This window comes from Protomyctophum parallelum (genome assembly GCF_964188405.1).
Source record: "Protomyctophum parallelum genome assembly, chromosome: 1".
NCBI lineage: Eukaryota > Metazoa > Chordata > Actinopteri > Myctophiformes > Myctophidae > Protomyctophum > Protomyctophum parallelum.
Window position 1 is genome coordinate 33,131,620 of NC_139697.1, and position 15,355 is coordinate 33,146,974.

The following is a 15,355-nucleotide window of genomic DNA, read 5'->3' on the forward strand; positions in this document are numbered from 1 at the left end:
AGAGAGAGAGAGAGAGAGAGAGAGAGGAGGAGGAGGAGGGGGGAGTTGCACCACTCAGTTCACATGGGTGGGATTTTTATTGAGCTCCTAACTGCGTCCCTCACCTCATATCACCTCATCTGAGCCTCAATTTCTGTGAACAACGCTGTGAAGATCGCGCGTGCATGCATGTACACAGAATTTGGGGATTTAAATGACGTCACAACGTTGCCTATAGCTATGCTGGAAGCGACCAGGAAGCAACCAGCGGTAAAATTTAAGCGCATTCATTCTGGATTAATACTCTCGTGTTTTTTCTTGTGTTCTCGTGATTGGCACAGGAGGGTTTAATACCTAAACTCGAGATGTTTTCGGGTTTGTCATAGATTGTGTGCCATACACACAGTGGTACAGTAACTTCCACAGTGTAGTCGAAGGACCCTCCAGTATATGCCAATATTATTACCTCCTATAGTCTCTGTCTAGGTGCAACAGTTGTGTCCATACAAGCCTTTAAAGATGGAGTGCCTATGTCCCCATTCCCTTAAAACATGATCATGATTATAGTAGGAGGAAGACTTTTTTCAAAAAAGTGTACAGAAAGTGTTAATATTATGTTTGTGTGTTGTATGTTGTTGTATACTATAATGTGGGCGGGATTAGGGTTATGATGACACTAAAGTGGTGTTATTTCGATTGGGCCTTTTGACTCAAAGGCTTTCAGCTTTCAGGAAGAATCCAACAAAAACACAGGGAAGGCATTTTTTTATACTATAACCAAACCTGGGGGTCTATTAGAGTAATGTTAACTCCATAGAAGACACACTGTATACAAAACAGAAAAAAGTTTAAGAAAAAAATCACTGCACTCCATCTTTAACATGAACAAATTCATACAAAGTGAAAGCGTTGACAGATAAGTGAGTTCCTCTCTACAGACGTGGAGACGATGCTTCAAACAGGAGGGCAGCAGACGGTGAAAACACTAGTTCTGGAGGACTTCAAAATTGCAGCACACTGCTGACACACTGCTGACATGCAAACAACACCCCCCCCTAATGCACCCTCCTTCTTCGTGGGCACATGGCAATTAAGTCCCTAAAATACCCAACACACGCACGCATAGCCCTGGAACTTTTTCTATTTGTGTCTCACGCCAATGTGTCTACTCCAAAATGTAACGACTCAACAACAAACAAGAATAACCTGAGTCTCGATAAAGGCAACTCTGGGCTGTGATTCCCAATATAGCCTGACCGAACGTCCTTTAAGGTCAACTCCCCGAGGTTTGGAGTTTTGGGAAAGGCTTGTTGTTGTTGTTGATGAGGCATGTCCTTTACTTATGGGTCTCCAATTCACACCAAGCTATTTTATCTTCCCATTGCTCACTTTCCCTCTGGCATTTCAAAATGTCCAGCCTACGGACGAGAACGTGCACGCACGCACACACAGCGGCAGCAGGGCAGCTCTCCCTAGGTGACTCAGCAACAACAACACCTGAATCGCCATCTTCAGCAATAGGACTCGGATCTGGGGCAGGACAGGACATGTACAATGAAGGAGCTTGCAAGTAGTGCCTGACAACGAAGGTTCCGGAGTCGACTAGTTTTAGTCGACTAAATATAAGATTTTGGTCGACTTGAGGTCCCTGCACACTGCTGCGTTTTTCGGATTTCTAGCAGTGTATCCACTCTGCAAGGACCTTAAATCTATATCTTGATTTAGTTAACTAAAATGTATTTTGGCGAGCCTTGATGGTGTCATAATGGCTCATTTTACACTTCTACAAGCTGACAACGTTGTGAGGTTGTAGCTCTGCTATTTTCAGCAAGTGTAAAATTACAGCAAGTGTAAAATTACTTTCATGTTGCCCACTAGTCCATTTAGTTTATATAGTTTATATATTTTGTTGATGAAATTGTCCACATATTTAGTCTTGGTTTTAGTCATCATAGCTTAGTTTTCATTCAGGTTAGTTTTCGTCATTGAAAGCAGGTAGTCGACAATACATTTTTCGTCATAGTATTAGTCGGCGAAATCAACACTGCTAAACAAGTTCAAGCTTCAATAAAGCAAACAATAAGCCACAAAAGGTCTCAGATTACCGGGTATTTTATAATGGCTGAGAGGCGTAGTGAAACACGACGCGTATAGCGGAGTGTTACCGGGTATTTTATAATGGCTGAGAGGCGTAGTGTGACACGACACGTATAGCAGAGTGTTACCGTGTATTTTATAATGGCTGAGAGGCGTAGTGAAACACGACGTGTATAGCGGAGTGTTACCGGGTATTTTATAATGGCTGAGAGGCGTAGTGAAACACGACGCGTATAGCGGAGTGTTACCGGGTATTTTATAATGTCTGAGAGGCGTAGTGAGACACGACGCGTATAGCGGAGTGTTACCGGGTATTTTATAATGGCTGAGAGGCGTAGTGAAACACGACGTGTATAGCGGAGTGTTACCGGGTATTTTATAATGGCTGAGAGGCGTAGTGAGACACGACGCGTATAGCTCAGACGGGGGGATAGGAGACGCCCGGAGACACAAATTCACAGTCATATGAGCGTGGCCAGTGCTTAGACGCCTGCACGGCCAGTGTTTGGAAGGCAATCAAGTGCTCCCCTTCATAGATATACGCTAGATGGCTCACCCGCGCTGCTGGCCAATATGGAGAGCGCCATCTTACTTCGGGGCAGCATAAAATTCTGTATATGGGGCATGCACTTTTTAAATAAACTTGCTTTTATATGTCGTTCATATAAAAATAAGCTGCAGCCTAGGACCCTCTAACCCAGCGGTTCCCAAACCTCATTCTCTCTTTCTTGTCAGCTGATTTCTTGTCTGATCTACAACAACTTGGGTATTATCCGCTGACACGATGTGCCACCAAGTGTAACTCAGGCTTTTACTATCTTTCAATTTCATCCATAAGGAAACTGGGTCTCTTTGAGCCAGCATGGCTGCACATGACCTCTATTTGCTACAGGGTCTCATGGCTGTCTGCCGCGGCAGCTGTGTGCCCATTGTGTGATAATGATGAAGGGCTGTCAGTCAGGCCTGCGCTGCCTGCACAGACCCTGGCATGACTCACTCACCTAATACTGAAGAAAACACCACAACCTGCACCTTCTCTCTCTCTCTCTCTCTCTCTCCATTTTCTTTGCAAACCGAAAAGAATGATCCATTAGCACACTGCGAGAAACTTTTTCTTATGAGGATCCTCCCAAGCCTTTTTCCTATTCACAAGCAATCCCCAAATGTAATCAGCTTTGATAGTTGTTCTGGACAGCATGCAAAAGCGAGGAACATAGAGATATGTGTATAGTATCGGGAAATAGCGGAGTGAGAGACAGAGGGAGAGCAAGTGCAACTTGCAGGCACTTCACAAGCATACAGTAGTCTTATTTCTTTATAGTCTATGGAAAACACTCATTTCTGGAGAAAGAAGGTCATGAATGATAAGACAGACATCCTATTATTCATGATGGTGGATTTAGTGAGTTTTTCTGCCCAAATTATTTGATACATTGGGATGAACTCGCACAAGCCAGTCAATAGTTGCCACTAGCCTAAGAGTTAGACTCCCGTAGATGTATTTTATCGATTCTGACATTTTCAATCTATGAGAGTCTAAGTGTTCGTTCCCCTGAGGGGGTGCCTCCGCAGAGCTCTGAACATGTACAAATGCAAAACATAATGTGCTTACCCTGATGCCCCAAATGTTAGAGAGGCCTACGCAGTGCGTTTGCAATGTATTAGTCTGTCGTTTTCAAAAGAAGAGTTTTAGCCCCGCAAGTGGCCAATTTAGTTGGAAGTTCCCAATGGCGGCAGTGAGCAGGCGCTTCCGGAACCACGCCCGTGTAAACAGGAAGTAATCGAGGAGGGGGGAAATGGCGTTCGGCCATTCGACTAAAACACTTCTTTATTGACAACTAGAGACTAATACATTGCAAACAAACATCCCCGCCCCCTCAGGGGAAAGAACACTTAGACTCTCATAGATTTAAAATGTCAGAATCTATATAATACATCTACAAGAGTCTAAATCTTCGGCTAAGTTGCCACCTCTGCTGTGCTCAGCAGTCTGATCAGCAGACGCTCATGGTTGTTATTCTTTTGACATGATCTTATGTTCCTTTGTTGAATGGCTGTGTCTATTACGTTTGACATGAACGTGAAACTTGCAAAAGGTCACCGGATACCAGCTATTCGGCAAGGAGTCTAATGGACTACAGGCGGTAATATTGACAAGCCAGAAGAGAAGAGAAGAGAAGAGAAGAGAAGAGAAGAGAAGAGAAGAGAAGAGAAGAGAAGAGAAGAGAAGAGAAGAGAAGAGAAGAGAAGAGAAGAGAAGAGAAGAGAAGAGAAGAGAAGAGAAGAGAAGAGAAGAGAAGAGAAGAGAAGAGAAGAGAGACATTGCATGGGGACAAGTAGGTCAAGGGAAACTAACAACACAGCAGCATCTTCCATGTGGTCAATATACAGTCCATGGGTGAACAGAAGTGAGATAAATGGACTGCCTCCGACAGCCAGACAGACCTGAGCACTCGGGCATGTTGCCGGTCCAGGTTCCGTTGACGGTACAGTGGCGTGTGAGCAGGCCAGTGGAGTAGTGGCCCTCCCTGCACGAGTATGTGATGGAACGGGAAAATGACAGGCCGTCGTGGTTCAGGATCTGGGCGTTGCGTGGAGTTCCTGGGTTTCCACAGGAAATCACTGCAAGACGTGGAGAAACAGAGAGAGAGACAGAGAGAGTTTAATATCTGCCATCTTGTGGCAAGAAGTGATTCTGGTGCGTGTGCGCGTGCGTGCGTGCGTGTGGCTGTGTGTGTGTGGCTGTGGGTGTGCGGCTGTGGCTGTGGGTGTGCGTAACTGCGTAACTAGCAGCTCGAGAGACTAAGTTGGTTGCTGTAGAACAGGATAATTGCTTTAATTAAAGGTATATTCAGTGATTTCACAAAAAAAACCTTAGGTTTCGTTTTTGGCTGGGACCCAAAGCCTCGTCCAATCAGGATAGAGAGTCAAAAACGAAACCTAAGGTTTTTTGACCCCCAGGGGTTAACTGGGGACAGGGAGGAACTCCTTATATGGTCAGCACACTCTATAGTAGAGAGGATTATCACAACAAAACAAAAAAATAAGTGATATTTGAATTAAGTGAAATCACTGAATATACCTTTAAGTGAATTGACACTGATGGCAAGTGCAGAAGTTGGGTTCTGGAAGGAGTGCATCATATGTAGGTATATATACAGTTACAGTACTGTATGTAATTTGAAGCCCAGCGGAACCCTCTCTATTTGCCCAATGTTATTCTGATACTCCGTCACTTTATCGTTTAGCAGGAACTTTCCTTTCCTCAGTTCATTCCTTCACTGTATGTCCCAAGGCTGGTTTGATGTGACCCTGTTCATTACAGTCTCCAGCTTGTCCCCGAGCCCTCAACACACATGCACGTGCACACACACACACACACACACACACACACGGTTTCCTCCTATTCTCCGTAATGACCAGATGTGGTCTGGTCCTTGAAGTCTGTGCCAACATGAGCACAGGTGGGCGAGTCACGCCGGCAGCCATGCCACCACAAACCAGGGGGGGGGAGGATGAGAGAGATAAGATTGCAGAGAGGGATGAAGAGAAGACAGGAGATAGGCACGTGCGTGCACACACACACACACACACACACACCCTTTAGCCTCTGAAGAATGTGATGCTTTGAGACCAACAATAATAATTCCTTCAATACAATGAGGCCTTTGCACCAAAAGAAAAGGGGAAAAGGGAATACAAAGCACTGTAAATACGATGCTGATCAGCTGTCTTCTTCATTGTGTCTTTCGTTTCTCTAACTCTCTCTCTCCACCTTTGCTTTATCCCCTGAGCCATGCCTCTCTCGTCTCTATGGTATTGTTGCTCTGCCAGCTGGACGGTGGTGCCGTGCATGAATGGAATAATTGGGTTGTGGGGAGAAGGACATGAGTAGAAAATAAAGTAGAAAGAAATGCTAATTTGAGTGAGGAACACACTCATATGTGTGCACTATATACACAATATATACTGCATATCAGAGGTCTTTAACACCCCATTCCGCACTGGCAGCGATGCGAGTGAGCGAACGATGAAATCTCATTAAAATAGGCCTACTCGTTTTTCAATGAGACTGTCCTGACGTACCGAGTCTCTATTTGAGCGAGGTTTCGTATGGCCGCGTCTGCCACACTACTATATGACTACAAATTACATTTGTCCCAATGCAATTTGAGTGGTTTAGGCTACGGCGCAAAGCAATGAATGGCCGCCTCAATATCACCGTCATTCGCTCGCTCTTTGCCTGTAGTGCAGATGAGGTGATACGATGACAAAAAAATAAAGAAATAAACATTCCAATCCACCTGAACCAAATACCCCAGATAATACCCGAGACATGTTCGGGGTCGGTTCCATGTTTTATTAAGTCTATATATTTCATTCTATATACCAGTGGGTCCTGGCTCTGTTCATCATTATGGAATACAGAAGTGGATCCGAGGAGACCTCCGTGACCAGCACCGACCAGGAGAGAAATGCATATAGCGCTGCGTAACTCGCACGATGATTGCACTGACCTAGGGTCAGATCATTCCAGTCAAATAAGGGAAATAAGGGTTTCTTCCTGGCGAGTTGCATCAGAGAGAAGGAAAGGTGCAGGCTAAAATACAGTATGGATCTAACTGCATTCATTTTGAAAAGGAATGGGTCCTTTGGAAAAATTTGCCATACTCCAACATGATCGACCAATTCATCTGCACGATACTACCGATTACTCGCCCCATGTAGCCTTGTATTCATGGAGATGTTTTGGGGAAGGAGAAATATACAATAAAAATCACAACCGGGTGAAGTGAGGGGCTAATATATTAAACTCATGTTGCTATGATTAGGTGATGTAATGGTGATGTAAAACAAGTCTTGGATAGGAGACTTTAAGAGTCTCAATTGTCTCACTCTTCGCGCCACCGAGTGGCGCGATACGAGCTTGTAGGTCTGCTATTTTTGAAAAAATCGAAGAACGACTGACATTTTTAGAATCTGATCTCAGGTCAGAATGGGTTAATAATGAAACTGTCAGGATGTAATAGACATTTTTAGAATCTGATCTCAGGTCAGAATGGGTTAATTAGTACCATCGCCATCGGTAACACTGAAGAGTGATTTCCAAAAGGGCGTTATGTGCATATAAAGCGGATCTCTGAGCCAATTTCATGGGTCCAGGTCCAACATTAAAATAATGGCTTACTTGGAACGCTGCAAGTAAATGAATGCCCCACCCATTTATTATGTCTGTGACGCTTTTAGGCCCATATATGGAGTGTGTGTGCGCGTGTATGTCTTACCCTGGCACTCTGGCTGTATGCCCACCCACGTCCCGTTGGCCAGACACTTCCTCTCCGAGGAGCCCCTCAGGGTGTAGCCGGGTTCGCAGCTGAAGCGCACCGCGCTGTCCACCGTGAAGTCTTCTCCCAGACGGATGCCGTGCACGGGGACGCCCGGGTCGCCGCAAAGCCCCGCCGACTCCCCTGCAAGGGGACAGGTTGCACTTTGTTACATCTTGTGTATCAGGTATATAAGAGTGAATCTTATTTTTCTTATTTTTCTTTGGCATAGATAACAACAAAAAGGAAAACACAATGGTGGGAAAAAAAGGACTCTCACACACATTGGGCCTGATTCTTCAACGCGCTTCCGCTTATATATTGACGTGACGCTAGCGGAAAGGCATTTACGTGGATTTCCCACATTAATTTGGAATTCATGAAAATGGCGTGAACTTGACGCTGCCTTTGGTTTGTCGGAAATTCCGCTAAATCCTCCGCCACCTCTTTAGGTGGCGGAGAAATTTTCGGAACCATACACTTGCGTATAGATTTATTCAGAAGGCTTTAGTCTTCATGCTGAATCAATAAATTGTTCCCAAATCTCAGATAAAATATGTAGGCATGTGTCCCCAACATATTGGTCATAAAAAAATGATAGCCTATATATATATATATATATAAAAGCCGAGTGCACTTGTATGCCTTTAATGCATGCATTAGGATATTTCTATCATGCGCGATTGGGGCTGCTCACTTGACAGCTTTCTACTCGCAGTGCAACGCGTTGTGAGCTTGTAGATCGGCTCTCGCGGACTCGCTGCATGTTAAAAAACAAACTCACAATTATAATAAGAACATAGGCCTGGTTAGTGTTGTATAGTTAGTGAGTCAGTTCTCTGACTGTCGGTGTGTGTGTGTGCGTGTGTGTGTGTGTGTGTGTGTGTGTGTGTGTGTGTGGGGGGGGGGGGGCAGACAGCAGCGTGCTGCCGATCCGATTCACATTGGAAAAAAATAGAAGACCACATTAGCCTAATGAATGGCATCAGCGTGTTTGAAAGTCGGCCAGTCATATCATAGTTTTAAGCCAGCTCACCTGCACTCGCACTTGTTCACAAACATGACGGGCAGACTTTATAATAATGTATATTATTGATATTGATCACATGCATGGATGCCACACACAGAATAGTTTAACTCACTGGATAAACTCACTGGATTATAATTTCTTCAGACAAGAAGATCCCAGGCCTACGAGGTAGGCCTATAATTATTCACTTATGAATGTATAGGCTACTGTTCTTTATCGCGCAAACCAGTGTCGAGGGCCCATGCCCCCCTCCCTCTCTCTCTCCTCTCTCTCTCTCTCTCTCTCTCTCTCTCTCTCTTTTGCATTGACATATATCCGATATTTTAAATATCGGATATGTTTTACCTCTGCAAAGGTGTGAGTGAGCACCCGCCTTGGTCCAGAACTTAATTAAATAAATTATAATTATATTGCTTCAGCGGAGCACGCACCGTTGTACATAGTTTGTACATATATAGTAGCCTACAGTGGTAATATACAATGGTGCAAAAACGACATAACATAAAAGCCCTAACTGTCCTGCTCCTACATGTGTAGAATTATTAAATTAATAGAGTGCGGGCTATATTCATAGCAGTGACCGCGGCTGTAATTTCTTTCCAGCAATCATTTTTATTGTAATTTGTGAAGCCGCTATATAGTCTGCGGCTGCAAAGCCTTTTTTCTTTTTTTGACAGACGGATCTCAGACAAACTGCTGTCTGCTGAGTCATGCTTGAAGCCTTTTATGGTATGAAATTGGGCGTGGATCAATGCAGATGAGGTTGTCGGGTGCTTTTCCGATCACTTTGCACCCGCTGCATTCAGTATGACATACACCTGCGATACACCTGCGCACCTGTGGTACACACCACTCTCTGAATAACACGTCATCTCAACGTAGCTTGATCGGACGGATAAATACGATATCTGTTTCCGCCACCGTTACACTCTGGCGCATTTCGTTTTTGAAGAATCAGGACCATTGTTCTTAAATAAAGGTATAGCAATACTGCAATGGAGAAGTACTCAAATAATTAAATAATTAAAAAATCACATACGTGTGAACTGAGTGGTGCAATTCCCCCCCCCCCCCCCCCCCCCTCTCTCTCTCACTCTCTCTCATTAGAGACACTACCCCTCTCACTGTTTCTGGCGCCCCCTACTGCTATTATTAAGTCACATACTCGTGCTCTCACAGACAGACACACACACACACACACACACACACACACACACAGGTACAAGGACATTGCAAGCTGGTTGTAGGAGTGGTTGCACCACTCAAAAAATTACTTGAGTAAAAGTACAACAATTATTGGCATCAAAATGTATTTGAAGTACCAAAAGTAGACAGTACTCATTGCGCAGAATGTCCCATTTCAAGTTATCAAAAGCATGAACGTCTTTTGAAAAACAGCAGATCTATAAGCTCATAATGTAGATCAGCTATTCCCACTATATCCATTGTATGATGAGGTATAATGGGCTTAAATGGTTAACAAGAAATGTCCGCATGGCACATATTATTAAGAGACACAATTTCCACACTGACATAATGATGTTTGGAAGGACTGCCACTGCCAGCTGATAAAATAATCTAATTGCCCTCTCTGGTCCCCCAGGAGTGACTGACTGACTGACTGTGACCCAAATGCATTATGTTTCATCATTATGTTAATTAGCTGACCATGTGTGAGAGGACGTGGTTTTCCTTTCACTGGGTCGTTGGTGTGGTTCACACTGTGGGTTTGACTCGCCCGCCAGGCATTTTAAAACAATCGCAAAACATTTAGGGCTGCTGTGTAGACTAGACTGGTTTTACAATACGTGCATCCGCTCAATGTAGCTTTACTAGAGTTTTAGCTCAGAAAGTCAGGGAGTCTGGACAAAGAGGCAGCTTTTTATTGTCCGTTGAGACAAAGCCAGCAATCTCCAGGATATATGAATGTCATGAATTGTGACATTAACCTGCCAGGAGGATGCATTTTTATTATTGACTTGTTTATGTGTGTGTGTGTGTGTGTGTGTGTGTGTGTGTGTGTGTGTGTGTGTGTGTGTGTGTGTGTGTGTGTGTGTGTGTGTGTGTGTGTGTGTGTGTGTGTGTGTTATTCAATGTGTGTGTGATTCAGAGAGTGACTGTGTGTGTTCCTGTGTGCATGCATGTCATGTGGCAAGTCAGTGAAGTCACACACACACACACACACACACACACACACACAGTAAATGTGTACATAGCTGCGTGAGGGTGTGGATGCCCTTGGGGGTCCCGAAGTGCATGTGTGGGTGCAGGAGCACCCCGAGGCTCTTTACAGCGTGCTGTAGGAAGAGGAGGGAAAGTGGGCAGATGTCTTTATGGCCCTTTACAGCCAGGGGCCCGTGCCACGTGGGCGTGCCTGCATGCTCCTCAGTCTAATATGAGCAGATTAATCCACTAAGACCTGGAACGCATATATGTGCACTTTAGATTTTAACTATACTTTTATTAAGTTAGTTCATTTTATATACTTTAGATGTTGAAAAATAGCAGATCTGCAAGCTCGTAGCGGTGTCATGCTACAAGCGTGCAGATCTGCTATTTTATTTATTTATTGTGAAAGCGAGTGCAAATCGTCGAATATATATTCCATGACGGCAAACGTTTTTAAGTCAAATCTTTGCTTCTGGGCGATCCTGCAGGAACAAAATACTTTTCGATGCGGGTCGGTGGCCAATTACATAAATATATGATTTTGGAGGTCCTTGACATGAAAAGGTTTGAGCAACACTGATATATTAACACAGGTTTCTTTTTTCAGAAAACTGTCAGGACTGAGAAGACATTTTGTAGCATCTGGTCTCGGGTCTCAACAGGTTAAAGCGTCTTTATGGAGGACAGAGGGCTTTGCCCTTGAGGCCTGCGGTGCCGACACGCGCGCTCTGTTCCCAAGACCATTTCTCAGCTCTCCTCTCCGCTCTACTAAAAAACCCACCCTTACAAGAGCATCCGTGCGACTCGGAGGCCATTTTTACACTGTGGAGTAATCAAATATTCGAGGCAGGAGCAGTTCATCTCATGAACCACACACACACGGAAAATAGCAGATCTACAAGCTCACTTGTCACAACAGTGTAAAGGGAAAAAGGGGGGTACAGGCCCCTCGGAGACTCAAACACACTTTTTAACTTCACGCCTGCACACCGTCGGCACTTGCAATACGAACACTTTATTTATAGACAACGTTTCGGTCAAAGACCTTCTTCAGGCATCTTGTTTGATCGAGAGAATTACGGTCAGCAAAAGAAAATATAATGAAATAAAAAAATGGGGGTTATTGGGAATGTCATTCTCATTCCCATGTCACGCTGTCATTACCATGTCACTCTGTCATTCCCATGTCACTGTGACATTCCCACATCACTGTCATTCCCATGTCACTGTCATTCCCATGTCACTCTGTCATTCCCATGTCACTGTCATTCCCATGTCACTGTCATTCCCATGTCACTCTGTCATTCCCATGTCACTCTGTAATTCCCATGTCACTCTGTCATTCCCATGTCACTGTCATTCCCATGTCACTCTGATCATAGGATGGGTGTGTCCCATACGTACCGGAGCAGTGCGGCAGTGAGCCGCTCCACTGGCCGTCCAGCTGGCACATGCGCGTGGTGTTCCCGACGACGACGCGCTGGCCGATGCAGCTGAAGCGGATGACCGACCCCACCGTCCGGCGGTCGCCGGAAATCTGGGCGTAGGGCGGAACGCTGGGCCGGTCGCAGAGCACCACTGTCCAGCAAGGGGCAAAGGAGGCAGAGAGAGAAGGGGGGAGGAGGGTGGGTGGGGGAGTTCAAAAGCAAATGGCAATATTAATATATTGTCACTGTCGAGTAGAAGCCTTATATCACCATACTTCAAATGTTTATGTTCCCCCCCCCCCCCCCCCGTAAAATGAATATCCTACTTCTACGCTTATCTAAGAGTGTTGCGCAAGTTCACACAAGCTCACATTTCACGTTGTGAGGTTGCACATATTTTGAGTACTTGACGAGTGAAAGTGGTGAAGTGTATATCTTTGGGTTTTTAGAAATATTGAACCCATGAGCCAAAGTATTAATAACAAGAGTTTGTGACTAAATAAGAATGGCATTGACATGTAAGGTTTCTGCCCGACAGCCATGGTACCGTATATTCAATATAAACAAAATAACAAGGCTCACACGTTCACCTCAGACACAAAACGAAACAGTGCACAACAGATATCATGTACGCTAAAGGCCTATTCATAGTCTGGATTTTCGGTGGTGGGTGACCACTGGAGCTGAAATAACGTTGAGCAGTGGTGAGTAAAAACAAAGAGAAGGGCTGGAGCGGTGGCGGTGGTTTGCTCTTCACCGCGGCTCATGTCGTGTCATGTTGTAGTTCGGTGGTCACCTCACCACCGAAAATCCAGACTATGTATGAGCCTTAAGGCTCATACATAGTCTGCATTTCCGCCATCACAAAACACACGCTTGCAGGCTGACATCAGGCACGGCAACTACTAGTGTTGATTTTGTCGACTAATACTATGACGAAAAATGAAAACTAAGCTATGATGACTAAAACTAAGACTAATATATATTGACAATTTCGTCAAATAATAACAAATAACAAACTAGACTAAAATGTTAGGAGTCAAGTCATTTTTCACTTGGTTGCATGCTGAAAATAACTGATCTACGACGCGTTGTGAGCTTGTAGATTAGACTAACACTAAAACATTCAAGGTGACTAAAATATGACTAAAACTAAATTCCAAAGACTATGACTAAACTAAAATAGAAATTTGCTGCCAACAACAACACTGCACTATACTCACACAGGCACTTAGGCAGGGAGCGGTCCCAGGTGCCGTCCCCCTGGCAGGAGATGGAGCTGGTGCCCAGGAGGTAGTATCCTGGGTTACAGCGGTACGACACGGCCGTCTGGAAGCTGTAGCGATGCTCCCCGCTAGCCAGAACCTGCCTAATGCTGTTATCAACGTGGCCTGGTTCAGTGCAGTTCACAACTAGGGGAGAGAGAGAGACACAGAGATATAGAGGGTTATTACGTTCATGTTCCACGCAGCAGTGTGCTGTATATTTTCCTCCATTAATGCACAAGGCTGATTATACTAAACACATACAGTACTGCTGTATGAATGTGTTGTGTGTGTACCGTTGCTTCGCAATTAGAATTTAGCAGGCGCCATTATCCAGAGCTACTTACAGAGCTTCAATGAGACACACTGTACCAACTGTACTAACTGTACCAACTCAAAAGTGAATCAACTCATTCGTGTCCATATATTAAAAACTGACTTTTCTCATGCTCGCCGCTCTTCTCATTTGCCGTGCACCCTGTCCATCCATCCATCCATTCATCCATCCATCTCAAAATGAAACAGGGAAGAACAGACTCTGAAAACAAACATTTGCTTAATTTGTAGTCAACCTCCTGCTGTCCTCCATGCTGCAGCGACAGTGATGGATGAAGAGTATAGGAGAGACGAGGCAAGGAAGAGGAGAGGAGCCAGACAGAAAGCTACACTGGGCCGGGGATGGTGGATGAGGGAGAAAAAGGGAACAGTCAGGAAGAGAGGGTGAGAGTGGAAGGAGGTCCTGGTGGTACCATGCATCCCGTATTCAGATTCATGACAGATGTTTTTCAATAAGCCAATCTGGTCTCCTGTGTGTCTCGGGACACTGGGAGGAGCCAGTAGCACCGCCCAAACTTCCCGGCCCACAGATGTCCGAGGCGCGCTCAACAAAATCGGATCTGCAACGCGCAGCATCTGGGCTGAGTTCCGGCGCGGGCTTTACAGAGAGGGAGACACAACCTAGCGCTCTATATGACACAATGCCAAAACACAAATGGACTGCGAACACGGCGTCTGGAAGTCGCCCACGCAGCCATTATTGCCGTGCCAGTCTCGGCCCCGCGAGTGCGCCCTCTCCTCAGCCAAATTTAACCCGTTGTATGCTAATGCTTTTAAAAGCTATCATTTTCACACTTCCAAGCAAGCCAGCGCAACTAAATCAAACCCGCACCCCCGCCTTCCAAACACCTACTGGAATGCATTGCCTCCTGTAGAGAGCCGACCCATGGATCCATTATTTCACAACTCGTCGTTTAGTAATTCTACAAAGAAGAATTCGGAGGCGCCAGTACTCAGGCGCCTCATTCCCAGAATCCAGGTTATAGCTCCAAATAAAAGGAAGACACAAAGGCTGGAATCCAACAACTGACCCACTGGCAGAGTTTTCGACTGACCCACTGGGCAGAGACAAGGGAGGGAAGCTGAAATGAAAGGAGAAAGGACAATAAAAGGGAGAGGGGAGCAAGAGGAGAGGCACTGGTGGTAATTAATCTCTGTTTCTCCTCAGAACAAGGGGACCCCCCTCCCACTCCCCCCGGCCACTCTCTGCTCCACCCTTTATCTTCCTGCTGCTGCTCTTGGCTTCGTGCCAAGCGCAGCCTATATGTAGGTGGTGTGTCTAAGTGGGTCTATACCGTGAGTGACGAACAAACGTGCCAAATGGCTGCCTATAACCGGAGAGGAGAGGAAGAGAGGAGAGCCCTGGATGTCATTAGCCGACTGACCAACCCCTTTGCTTGTTCCCATATTTTCCCCGCCCCGTACTCTGCACTGTTCTCACCTCTCTCTCTCTCTCTCTGTCTCTCTCTCTGCTGGTGGAGATTGGTAGAGCTCGATAAAGAGAGTCAAAATAGAATGTGTGAATAAGGGGGGCATGGCTGTGCAGTAAAGTCAACCTTGGAGCGAGAGATTACACTGAAGGCTAAAATAAAGCAGGAAGAGGATGGGGGTAGAGAAGGGAGATGATGTGCAAAGGCTGAGGAGGTGCAGTGGGAGAGTTGGCGCCACATGACAGCAAACAGAAGGAGAGCAGATGGATATGGAGCTCTATATGACCTGAATGCTGTA

The 15,355-nt window shown here is 45.3% G+C and overlaps 1 protein-coding gene across 1 annotated transcript in view; it reads right to left on the bottom strand.

The window, feature by feature from the left end:
* Nucleotides 1–15,355, bottom strand: part of csmd2 (CUB and Sushi multiple domains 2) — a gene marked incomplete at both ends in the record, with an annotated part of 400,982 nt that overhangs the window by 25,243 nt on the left and 360,384 nt on the right. Inside the window, 4 exons of the mRNA XM_083776184.1 lie at nucleotides 4,522–4,698; nucleotides 7,362–7,544; nucleotides 12,004–12,177; nucleotides 13,250–13,438. Of these exons, the coding sequence (XP_083632310.1) occupies nucleotides 4,522–4,698; nucleotides 7,362–7,544; nucleotides 12,004–12,177; nucleotides 13,250–13,438 (723 nt within the window). The remainder of the gene's footprint in view (nucleotides 1–4,521; nucleotides 4,699–7,361; nucleotides 7,545–12,003; nucleotides 12,178–13,249; nucleotides 13,439–15,355) is intronic.